The sequence below is a fragment of the Prionailurus viverrinus genome, chromosome B4 (assembly GCF_022837055.1).
Source record: "Prionailurus viverrinus isolate Anna chromosome B4, UM_Priviv_1.0, whole genome shotgun sequence".
Lineage (NCBI taxonomy): Eukaryota > Metazoa > Chordata > Mammalia > Carnivora > Felidae > Prionailurus > Prionailurus viverrinus.
This window is the reverse complement of record NC_062567.1, coordinates 75950570-75962019: the sequence shown is the minus strand read 5'-3', so window position 1 is coordinate 75962019 and position 11450 is coordinate 75950570. Positions and strand designations below refer to the sequence as shown.

At 51.2% G+C, this 11450-nt stretch overlaps 1 protein-coding gene across 1 annotated transcript; it reads left to right on the top strand.

The window, feature by feature from the left end:
• Positions 1-235: 235 nt before the first annotated feature.
• LOC125170047 (keratin, type II cytoskeletal 75) lies at positions 236-10273 on the top strand. The gene is made up of 9 exons (XM_047866159.1): positions 236-733; positions 1248-1462; positions 2586-2646; positions 3002-3097; positions 3944-4108; positions 5995-6120; positions 6263-6483; positions 7832-7866; positions 10035-10273. Exons 1-9 carry the CDS (start codon positions 236-238, stop codon positions 10271-10273), a joined length of 1656 nt encoding a protein of 551 aa, XP_047722115.1.
• The last annotated feature ends 1177 nt before the right edge of the window (positions 10274-11450 follow it).

The window sequence follows — 11450 nt, the reverse complement described above, 5'->3', positions numbered from 1 at the left end:
TGCCAGGGGAACCAACCAGTGGCCTTGCCGGTGTTTCCGAGGGGCGCTGAGGGTGAGCTCAGGGTTGGCGAATGCCTGGGGGATGCCATCAGAGGCCTCCATCAGCAGTGCCCGCCCCTCCCCGAGACCCATAAAAGCCCTGGCGGCCCAGGGCGCCCCAGATGCCCGGTCTCTTCCATCCCCCTTCACGCGCACCCGTGTCGGGAGCTGTCGTTGCCAGCCTCGCTCAGCCACCATGTCCAGGCAGTCCAGCATCACTTTCCAGACCGGCAGCCGCAGGGGCTTCAGCACAGCCTCGGCCACCACCCCTGCCACCGGCCGCTCCCGCTTCAGCTCGGTCTCCGTGGCCCGCTCCACGGGAGGCAGCGCGGGGCTGGGAAGAATGAGCAGCGCTGGGGCAGGCTTCGGGAGCCGCAGCCTCTACAACCTGGGGGGCACCAGGCGGGTCTCCATCGGGGGGTGCGGCGGCAGCTTCCGGAGTGGCTTTGGCGGCAGGGCTGGCAGCGGGTTTGGGGTCGCCAGTGGATTTGGCAATGGGGGCGGAGCCGGAGGAGGCTATGGGGCCTCAGGCTTCCCCGTCTGCCCCCCTGGAGGCATCCAAGAGGTCACCGTCAACCAGAGCCTCCTGACTCCCCTCAACCTACAAATCGACCCCTCCATCCAGCGGGTGCGGAAAGAGGAGCGGGAGCAGATCAAGACCCTCAACAACAAGTTCGCCTCCTTCATCGACAAGGTGAGGCGGGGGCTGCATCTGTGCCATTGGGTCCGGGTAGCAGGAACTCTTGGACAGGCCCCCACCAGGACACCCTATGGAAGAGCCGTCCCCTGGACAGGTCCCTTGCGAGTGGGGCCAGATCACCCCACAGGTCCTTGTGGAAATTTCCCTCATCCTCCCTGGGAGCCACCAGGCTGGTTCAGCCAACTCTGAAGGAAGAGTTAACTTGTTCTCCACAGAAAGTTTCCACTGAGCAAACTAACCTAACCCAGAACAAGTGTTGTCCAGACCCTCAACCCAAGAGTAGAGTCTCCCCAAAGAGACCTCTGAGCTGAGCACACCAGTTCTATGGAAGCCCCAGAGAACTGTGGGGGTAGCTTCAAGGGCTCTCTCATTTCCATTTGGAGATGTCAATTATGTAGCTGACAGATGGGTATCAGGTAAAAAGCATATTTTTCTTCTCCCCCTTATTAACTGGAGGGTCTGGCTCTGCCTCCCCAGTTTCTCAAGATTTCCTGCTCCCTCCCTGCAGGTGCGGTTCCTGGAGCAGCAGAACAAGGTCTTGGAGACCAAGTGGGAGCTCCTCCAAGAGCAGGGCTCCAAGACGGTGAGGCAAAACCTGGAGCCCTTCTTCGAGGCCTACATCAATGACCTCCGCCGGCAGCTGGACAGCGTCACCACTGAGAGGGGCAGGCTGGACGCTGAGCTGAGGAATATGCAGGATATTGTGGAAGATTTCAAAGTCAGGTAAGTGGGAGATGGGCTCCTGGTCACACACAGTCATGCCAGGGCTCCTATTTATAAGGACCAGCTGGGTGCAAAGGAGCCAATGCCAGTGCCAGCAGGGTGATTTGGAACCTGCAGTCAATATCCCGTGAGATGAAGACAGCATGGTGTGGGATAACAAACGGACTCCCATCTCATGCATCACTATTAACAAGAAGTCTATTTTAATCTGTCCACATGACCTCAAAGGGATGTGTGCATCATCAAACACAACATTGCTACTCTGGAAAGCATAATACTATTTCACAGCCAGCATATTCTTTAGTTCTGCTGGATGTGGGCTCTACTATTGAAATGGTGCATTTCCAGGGCAAATGCTTTTGAGTGTAAACAAGGTGATCCTCCTGGGGGAGGCAAAATTTCACTGGCCATCATCCAGGCTGCAGTACTTGAGGTATCCAACAAAAAGGGATGATCCTCCCTAACCCTTTAGCTGGCTTACCCTTGGCTTCTGAGGTGGAGCTACTACTCTACTTACTAAAAGCATACTACTTATACAGCTGCTCTGAGGTTTGGTGAAAATTCATCAGAATCTTCCAGAACAGTTTCCTGAACAGACAAATTTTACCTCATAAAATTAATTTTTTTTCTTTCAGAGAGAGAACAAGCAGGGGAGGGGGCAAAGGGAGAGAGGAGAGAGAATCTTAAGCCCGACGCGGGGCTCCATCCCACAACCCTGGGATCGTGATCTGAACTGAAATCAAGAGTCAGATGCTCAACTGACTAAGCCACTCAGGCACCCCTACCCAACAAAATTTTTTTAAATATTGGAATTGTGCATCTCTAAGATGATGGAGTTGCATAAGTACACATTTCTATTCCTATAAGTTCCATGCTCCCCTTCTAGTCTTACAAAAGAAAGAAGAAAAAAAACTTCTGGCAGAAGAAATGATTTCCCCTTTTATAGAAGGAGAAATAGAGGTTAAGTGAATCACCCGAAGTCACACACAGGTCAGTGGAAGAGCTGGAAAGGCTTTGAGGTCTCTGAACTCTTGCTACACCAGAAGCAAGGGAAGATTTCAGCCTGGAAGAATTCAACCGAACACTTGCTCAACATCACGCCTCCTCTTCTCTGTGCTTACAGGTACGAGGATGAAATTAACAAGCGCACCACTGCTGAGAATGAGTTTGTGGCCCTGAAGAAGGTAGGTGGAAAAGTCTCTCAAAGGAGAAGATTCGAAACTGAATCTTGGAGTGTGGGGTGACTCAACCCTTGGGACTCCCAAGAAATGTCCCATAACCCTTGACAGTATCTGGAGAGCTCAAACCTGCCAAAAGGCTCCCTCTGTATTTATGGTCCCACTGACCCTGCTTGGATTTCTGTGAGCTCAGGGAACTCAAGCTCCCATTCTCTGCAGTCGCCCACCCCAACCCCAAACCCCAGACTCAGAGTTTGCTAAAATCTAACCTGGGAGGGCCAGGGAGGAGTCCGTCCAACTTCTTCTGGACTCACTGCTTGGGGCTGTGGTGTCAGAGAAGGATCTTGTGCTGTTGTTCTAGGACGTGGACTCAGCCTACATGAACAAGGTAGAACTGGAGGCCAAGGTCAATTCTCTGACAGATGAGATCAACTTCTTACGGATGCTCTTTGAGGCGGTAAGAGCCTGAAAATGTTTTTGTCCCTCCTAGGTCTGGAGCCTGGAAAGAAAAAGATGCTGCAGACAATGTTATCTATATAGGGACTCCACCCAACATCTTGCCCAGATACTCTAAGATGGGGCTGGGGTGATCATGGGGACCTGGGAGAACTGCTTGAAATCTTGCCACCTTAAACCCTACTCCAGCTCCAAGGCTTCAAACCTCCACCCCATAGCATAGCAAGGAGGGAGTGCCAATTCTCGAATCCCAAGTCCCTGGGTAGCATTCCCACAGAATTAAGACCACCTCTCCCTCTCCCCTCCCAAAAAAGTTCAAAAATGCCAACTGCCCCTCAGCTCATTGGTCAGGGTGCTTCTTGCCCTCTGAATATGCCTCATTCTCAGCACTGCCACTGTGAAGGCAGAGACCTGGGTCTTTAAAGGGGAGAGAGAAGTAGAGAGTGATGAAGTCACATTGTATGGGGGGCAACAGGGTCCTAAACCTCACTCTATCCTAAAGAAACATTTTATGCTGGCATATCAATCAACATGTCATATTCAGCTTAGTATAATTTGGACCAGAGAACACTGAGCCACCCTTCATGCCCAAGGAAAACACACAGGTAGGGGTCTTGGGAAGCTATGCTGGGGGACACACCCCCATCACACTGATCTGTGACCCAGAAGCTTCTCAGCGATTGGCATAGGAGTCCATAAATAGCTGTGAGTGCCCAGGGAAGGGTTGGAAGAACCCCTTCCAGGGATGCCAAAGAAAGGATTCCTGACCTAGATGGGTAGTCAATTGTGTGATTTCAAGATCCCTCCTTTTCATGCCTTGGTGACGCTGAGTTTACTGGCTCTGCAGGAGCTGTCCCAGATGCAGACCCAGGTCAGTGACACATCTGTGGTCCTGTCCATGGACAACAACCGCAGCCTTGACCTGGACAGCATCATCGCTGAGGTCAAGGCTCAGTATGAGGACATTGCCAACCGCAGCCGGGCCGAGGCTGAGTCCTGGTACCAGACCAAGGTGAGTGTGGGCACCTCTGTGATAGGTTCTGGGACTAGTGTTATCAGAAGCCCCAAATAAGCATGTAACTATTAGCCACAAACCTCGGGAAATACATGAGCATTTCTGTTCATTTCAACATGGCAGATGTGTCTGGTGCTATGCAAAGTCAACCTGAAATGCGTATGGAAACCCAACCATACACATTGATATGTGGTCAGGCAATGCTGAGTGCTCAGGACAGCCATCGTCCCCACGTCACTTATGATTTCGTTGGGGCTGGGTGAGACTCCGAAACAACCAAGAAATAGTCATAAAGCTATTTCTAAATGGCTTATTCATTCGACACATGTATGTCAAGTAGGGTTACAGAGTTGTAACTAAATAAACTGCAAACAGTTTATTTTTGGTGTGAGAGACCATGAAGTAAATGGAAGGGGGGGCGTCAAGAAAGGGAAAAGACCATGTTAATAAAAAGCCTCCAAGAAGAGGTGGGTCTTCAGTCCATTTGGAAGCATCCATGGACAATAGCTTACCAAGGACGGAGATGGTATTTAAGGCTGAATAAGCAGTCCTGTGGGGCTAGAAGGCAGAAATGGGCACTTAGCCAAGCAAGAGAGGTTGTATCAGGAAGAGGGGTGTGGGGATGACCATGGAGAGCTACTGTCCAAAGTCACAGATGGCCAGAAGAAGGTTTGGCTTTGGAGGGTGTGGTAGACTGGATAGTCCAATCCATGAGATCAGCTCCCTGACAAATCCAGGCCCCTTTCAGACTCAGGAGCTCACTTGCATGTGGCATTCCATCTTTTGCCACACTCAGTGCACTCCCTTAGCCCCTATCCCTGCAACGTGGTAGGAAGGAAGGAAGAGGGTGTCAGGTGCCACGTGTGCACAGAGTGGAGGCAGAGACAGACAGTGAGTGGAGGTGGGATGCGCTTAAGCTGAAATTCATAGTAGCTGATTTACAGTGAACAATTCTCTTTGGGGGCGGGGCCTGTTGTTCCCTTTAACCGTGTATATCTAGAAACAGAGCAGCTGGGCCACTCAGCGCTTTCAAAGCCAGACAGATCTTCCTTCCAGCAGGGACTCTTCTTCCTTGGTAAAGGTGTGGGCAAGAGACAGGGGGCGTTTGTTTCTCCTAAATGAGTGCATCCTGGATATGCACCACCAGATGGAGAGCTCCCTCAGACGTGGGATTTTGTTACAAAGTCTTCAGAACTGTGCCCCCCGGCCCGGCTCCATCCAACTCGGATTCCCTGCAGCACACCCCTGCTCCCCCAGCACTGACATCTGGAGGACTACCAAAATTCATGGTCACATTGGTCTGGATGTATGCCCCTTGACTGAAAGCCCCAAGGACAGTGACCAAGTCACCTTCCCACTCCTACAGTTCACCATGCTCCTTCCTGCTGTAGGGTCTTCACACAGGCTATTTCCTCTCTCTGGAATGTTTTCTCCCCAGCCTGTGACTTAGGTCACCCCTTCCCATCTTTCAACACGCAGCCAGAGCACCTCCATCTTTGGAAGGACTTCCCTGGGCCCATCCCCACAACTTCCATATCTGGGTCAGATTCCTTTGTTACACTCCCCTGTTCACTCCCTAAGGGGAACTTATCCCAATTTGGAAATATCAACTCAATAATATGCTAATTTATTTAAGGTCTATCTCCCCCAATAAACTCTAAGCAAGGGTCTGATTATGCTCTCTTTGATATTCCCAGAGCCTAGCACATGCCTGGCAAGTAGATGTGCCTAAGAAGTAGCACCTCAGTGAATGAGCAAGGGAATGTGTGAATGATCAGTGAATGGGTGGGCCTGCTGGTGGCACTGAGAGCCAGGCTGTGCACACAGGGAGTGCCCAGCCCAGGCGTCTGATGCAGTGACTGAGTCTGCTCTAATTCCATCAGTACGAGGAGCTGCAGGTCACAGCGGGCCGGCACGGGGATGATCTCCGCAACACCAAGCAAGAGATCTCGGAGATGAACCGGATGATCCAGAGGCTGAGAGCTGAGATCGACAGCGTCAAGAAGCAGGTGGAGTTTGGGCAGAGCCGAGAGCTCCTTGCACACTCATTTCTCCTGGGTCATTCTGCCATGCTTCCAGGACCCCTGCCCAAAAAGCGCTGCACCTCCAGGGGCTGTCAGTAAAGCTCACGGCTTCCTCCTTTTCTTATAGTGTTCCAGCCTGCAAACGGCCATTGCTGACGCAGAACAGCGTGGAGAGCTGGCCCTCAAGGATGCGCGAGCCAAGCTAGTAGAGCTGGAGGAGGCCCTGCAGAAGGCCAAGCAGGACATGGCCCGGCTGCTGCGGGAGTACCAGGAGCTCATGAACGTGAAGCTGGCCCTGGATGTGGAGATTGCCACCTACCGCAAGCTGCTGGAGGGCGAGGAATGCAGGTGGGGGGCTATGCACCTGCTCTATTCCAGCTGCTGGAGCATTTCTAGGGGCTCGGGTTGCTGTGGCCCCCTTCTCTCCTGGAAAAGGGAGCAAAATGCAGGTGGAACTGGACTATGAGAAAGAAAAAGAAAACAGGCATAATTTCTTTCCAGGCCAGTAAATCATTATTTGAAGTACAACTGCTTTGGGCAACCCGTAGAAATCTAGGATCTGATCAGGTCCTAGGTAATCAAATTCTATCAAAGGAGAATTTGGGTTATGTGGCAGGTCTGGATATGTGGTATGAAAGGCTCTGGGCTGAGAATAAATTGTCCCGGGATCTGGGCGTACAGACCTACCACAAACTAGCCGCATAACCTTAGGGAAGTCAGTATCCCTTCTCTGGTCCTCAGTTTATTCAGTGATGGAATAAAGAGGCCAAACCATCAGAGCCCCAAAGCTTGGTGGGACCTTTGCGCTCTGCCAATTACCAGCTGTGTGACAGAGGGCAGATTACTTTACCATTCCATTCCTCATCTGTAAAGTGACGATAACCATGGTTTCTATCTCGTACGTTACTCAGAGGGTTGAAACAAGGAAATGCACATAAAGTTCTTGGAACAATGCATGGTACATAGTAAGTGTTGAGAAAATCTTAGCAATCACTCAGTTTAGTGGCTGGAGATACGGGCTTTGGACTCAGATGAGTCTGGCTTCAAAACTGGGCAACTTTGTCAGCTTCTCCGTGCTTCCATTTCCCTATCCATCAAACTGAGATCATAATACCTACTTAATGGGGTCACTGAGAGAATTAAACAGCATAATGTAGGTAACAGGTCCTTTCAATGTTCTAAGTATGTGTTTATGAATGAATGCCAGTTCTGTCCTTAGCATGGTAAAGCAAAATTACTCTAGTTGCTACAATAATAGGCTGATTATTGTTATTGTTATGTTTATGACTCAGACTCTTCTCCACACCTATAATCACCTCAGCACTGCCCAGTGCATGACAACAGTCCATTGTTGAGAGAGAAATCTCCTTGTTCCTTAACAAGCCCTGCCTTTCCAACTGACCCTAGTGTATGATTAGCTTTAATTTTCTCCAGGTGTCTACCTAGTTTGAACCAAAAAAATGTGCCTTTGAGATTACAGGGTTTACTCCTAAGAACCTCAAACTCCACATTATTTCATTCATTAGATTATTGTTTTCAATACTACTAGTATTTAAATAATTTCAAACTCCATTACTTCTGCAATAAAAATAATAAAGGGTTCTTGAATGCACTTAATTGCAGAAATGTTGTTTCAAATGCCCACAAGCTGCTGGACGTAATAGTAACCTTCCTTCTCCCCCTTCCTCCCAACCAGGCTGAGTGGTGAGGGTGTTTCTCCAGTTAACATCTGTGAGTATGACATCCTCTCACGTCATTTGGTGTGCATGTGGTTGGGGACAGGTATCGTGTGGGAGGCTGGAGGGCGTGCATGTGGCATTGGAAGGGAGCCCACGAATCAGGTTCATTTGAGGTCTGAGGTCTTAACTTCTTTAAAATGAGAGCCATATTGGGAGTCTTTTTTTTTTTTTTTTAAGAGAAAGTGTGTGTGAGCATGCAAGGTGGGGAGGGGAGGAGAGAGCAAGACAGAGGGTCCAAAGCGGGCTCCCCACTGACATCAGAGAGCCCAGTGTGGGGCTGAACTCCAGAACCATGAGTTAATGACCTGAGCTGAAACCAAGAGTCAGATACTTAACGGTCTGAGCCACTCAGGCACCCCTGCAATTTTTTTTTAAGAGAGAATCTTTGATGTCCCAAGTTTAACCTCTTTTCAAGTGAAAGACACCACAGAGAGGGTGATAGGAGGTTTGCTGGAATTCTTCTGCATGGGTTTAGAAAACACACAGCTTCCACCCCCACCTCCCGGGATTCCACACCTTTCTTGCTGGGGGTGCAGGTCTAGCTCAGAGATGAGCATTTAGCACAGACGGGATTTATGAAACCCTGGTCTGCCCTTGGCCCTCAAAGGGAGCCTTTGCACTGGGTCCAAGGTCCTTGCTGTAAGGCAGCCCCTTTCCAGAACAGTGTAGAGAGAAGCCCTACCGCTCAGTTATGCTCTGCAGAGCATGAACGACAGAAGGTTACCAAGGTTTTCCAAGGTAGTGAGAGCACATAAGACAGGGTATTTGGGTGCCACTGCTCAGGAACAAGGAAGGGTGTTGGCAAGCTGGAATGGCCCGGCAGTGTGAAGAACACTCATTCACAGAGCTCAGTGCTGGCATCGTGAGGCTAACAGACATGACTTTCACAGTGTATGAGTGAGTTTGGTTTTCATTAATGCGGGATTCACAAAAGCACTGATTATTGTAACTGATGATTCTAAAAGCCAGAGCCCTCTGAACTACCCAGGTGTCCTCCCTCGCTGATACCCTTGGCTAGTGGCTCCAGAGACCCTCAAAGCCAGTTTTGGGGATGAATGGTATAACCTCTAAAGTTTCTTTTCTCTTGAATGCACCTGAAAGTCTCTGTTTGTTATCTAGGGCAGCAACACAGTACCACAAACTGGGTGGCTTAACACAGAAATGTAGGGTCTCACGGTTCTAGAGACTAGCAATTCAAAGCGGAGGCGTCGACAAGGCCTTGCTCCCTCTGACACTTGGAGGGGACTCCTTCCTCACCTCTTCCTAGCTTCCAGAGGTGGCTATCAACTCTTGGTGTTCCTTGCCCTGCATCATTCTGATTGCTGTCTCTGTGATCACCTGGCCCTTTCTCTATGTGTCTGTCTTCACATGGATGCCTTTCCTCTTCTTAGAAGGACACCAGTCATACTGGGGTAGTGCCCTCCTTAATGATTTTCTCTTAACTTGATTCTGTCTGCAAGGTCCCATTTCCATATAAGGTTTCATTCACAGCCATGTGTTAAGATTTCAACACATTTTTTTGGAAGACACAACTCATTCTATAACAGAGTCCATTTTTATTTTAGTTTCCCTTCTGAAGAGCCCCAGATAGGGTACTGAATATTGAAGGTGATTGGGTGGTTATAAAAGTTAGGAAAAGACAGGTTGGGGGTAGAATGGGAGCAGAGTTGGCCAGCCAATGGGTCATCTGTCCCTCAGTCTATCAAGATGACTCCAGCCCCACTCTGGGATTCAGGGTGTGGGGGCTGGGGACACTAAGGGAGGCATGTACATGCCGTTGAGAAGGAAAGGAGACACCAGAGCCAGGCCCACGGAGAGAGACGAGGACAGAGCCACAGGCGAGTGTGATGGGATAGCGGCCTGGAGGACAGAAGTCTCCATTAAGTTCTGGAAGGAAGCGAGGCACCAAGTAGCAGAGGGGAGGCAGGAAGACATTCCAGACTGGGAAGCGCCTGGCATTACAGCCCAGGGAAAACGAGGCTGAGCACAGGACAGAGATCTCAACAAGTGGGCAGGGAATAAAGCAGCCGCCTGACCAGACAACCCTATCCCCACCCCCACCCCCACCCCCCACCCACAGACTTAAGGGCACAGGCCCTGACACCCTAGGTGTCTTCTCTCCTGCCCTTGATTCTGACTATGTCTCCTCTCCTCTGGCAGCTGTGGTCACCTCCACTGTTTCCAGCGGCTACGGCGGTGGTAGCAGCACTGGAGGTGGAAGCCTGGGTCTAGGTGGGGGCAGCGGCTACTCCTTCACCACCAGCACCGGGCACAACCTGGGTGCAGGCCTGGGTGGCTCCAGCTTCAGTGCCAGTAGCAGCCGGGGCCTCGGGGGCAGTGGCTCCAGTGTCAAGTTTGTCTCCACCACATCCTCCAGCCGGAAGAGCTACAAGCATTAAGTGCAGCCACCTCGCTTCCTCACCCCTGCCCTGAAGCCTGCCTGCTTGCAGACCTGGCCTGCCTGCACTCGCAGACAGGATACCTGGGTCCTTCTCCTTCTTCTCCCCTTCCACAAGGCCTGCCCGTGCTGCTGGGAAGGAAGCCTGGTGCCCTGGCTAAACCCCATTCCCCAACTTAAGCCAGCCTCTGCCCTCCTGGCAGTCCCCACAGTGCTCCTGTCCCCTCCCTGTGCCACTGCCCGCCCTCCTTCAAGATTCACATTCAGCTTATCGTGCAGAGACCTCCCCTGCTTCAGCTCCTCCTTCTTTCTCCCCACTTTCCAGTTGCAGAGTTAGGGAGTCAGTGTTTTCCAGGCCATCTCAATGCCAGGCTGTCAGCCCCACCTGTCTCATGGTGCTTATGAGCTGCCTGCTGGGAGTGAGACACATTCCCTCCCTGGAATGTGTCTATTAAATGCATGTGGAATGTGTTCGGTGTCCAGCCCTCTGTTTGGAATGGGGATGCAGTCCCCAGTGCACATCAGACCCTCCCCATTTCCCTCAGAACGGAGAATGCTGGACTTGGGAGATGGGAGGGATGGAGGGGGCACCAACTGCTGGCTAGATTCCTTCCTGGTCTTTCTGCCCATTTCCTCTGGCCTCATGCTGGGATGCCTTCCTTGAGAAGCCCAAGCCCCTGGGCAGAAGCTGTGTCCATCCTCCCTACTCTGTATGTCATTCAAGGCGATACCATCCCCTCCCAAAACCAGACTGTTTTCTGAGGACACTGACGTAGGGTGGGCGGCCCAGCCCTCCTCCAGCAAAGGGGCTGATTGTTCCCTGACAGCTTCAAACTTGCAGACCTGAGCAGAGAAATAACAGGCCAGGAGAGGAGTTAAAAGTCAGCCCTGGGGGCAATGCTTTCACCAAGCAGGGGAGCCATTTAGGCCCATAATTGCAGGCAGCAGTGAGACATCCAGGATGTCTAACCCACATTCCTGAGTTTAGTCTGCTGAACCCCTCCCATAAGGCCTGAGCCCGGCATCACCTAGACTAGGGACAGCCCATGTGGGCTCAGAGGAAGTGGGCTCCAGGCTCAGGACCACGCTAAGGACTGGTGGGAGCTAGGAACTGGGACTCTGAACCACAATCAATGAGGGTGCTGTGCAAGAAGCTAAGTGGCAGAGGGGAGAGGCCA

Coding starts and splice junctions, on each gene's coding strand:
- LOC125170047 (XM_047866159.1), top strand. CDS start 236: ATGTCCAGGCAGTCCAGCATCACTTTCCAGACCGGCAGCCGCAGGGGC. Junction 6,121..6,262: donor TCGACAGCGTCAAGAAGCAG/GTGGAGTTTGGG, acceptor CTTTTCTTATAG/TGTTCCAGCCTGCAAACGGC. Junction 7,867..10,034: donor TGTTTCTCCAGTTAACATCT/GTGAGTATGACA, acceptor CTCCTCTGGCAG/CTGTGGTCACCTCCACTGTT.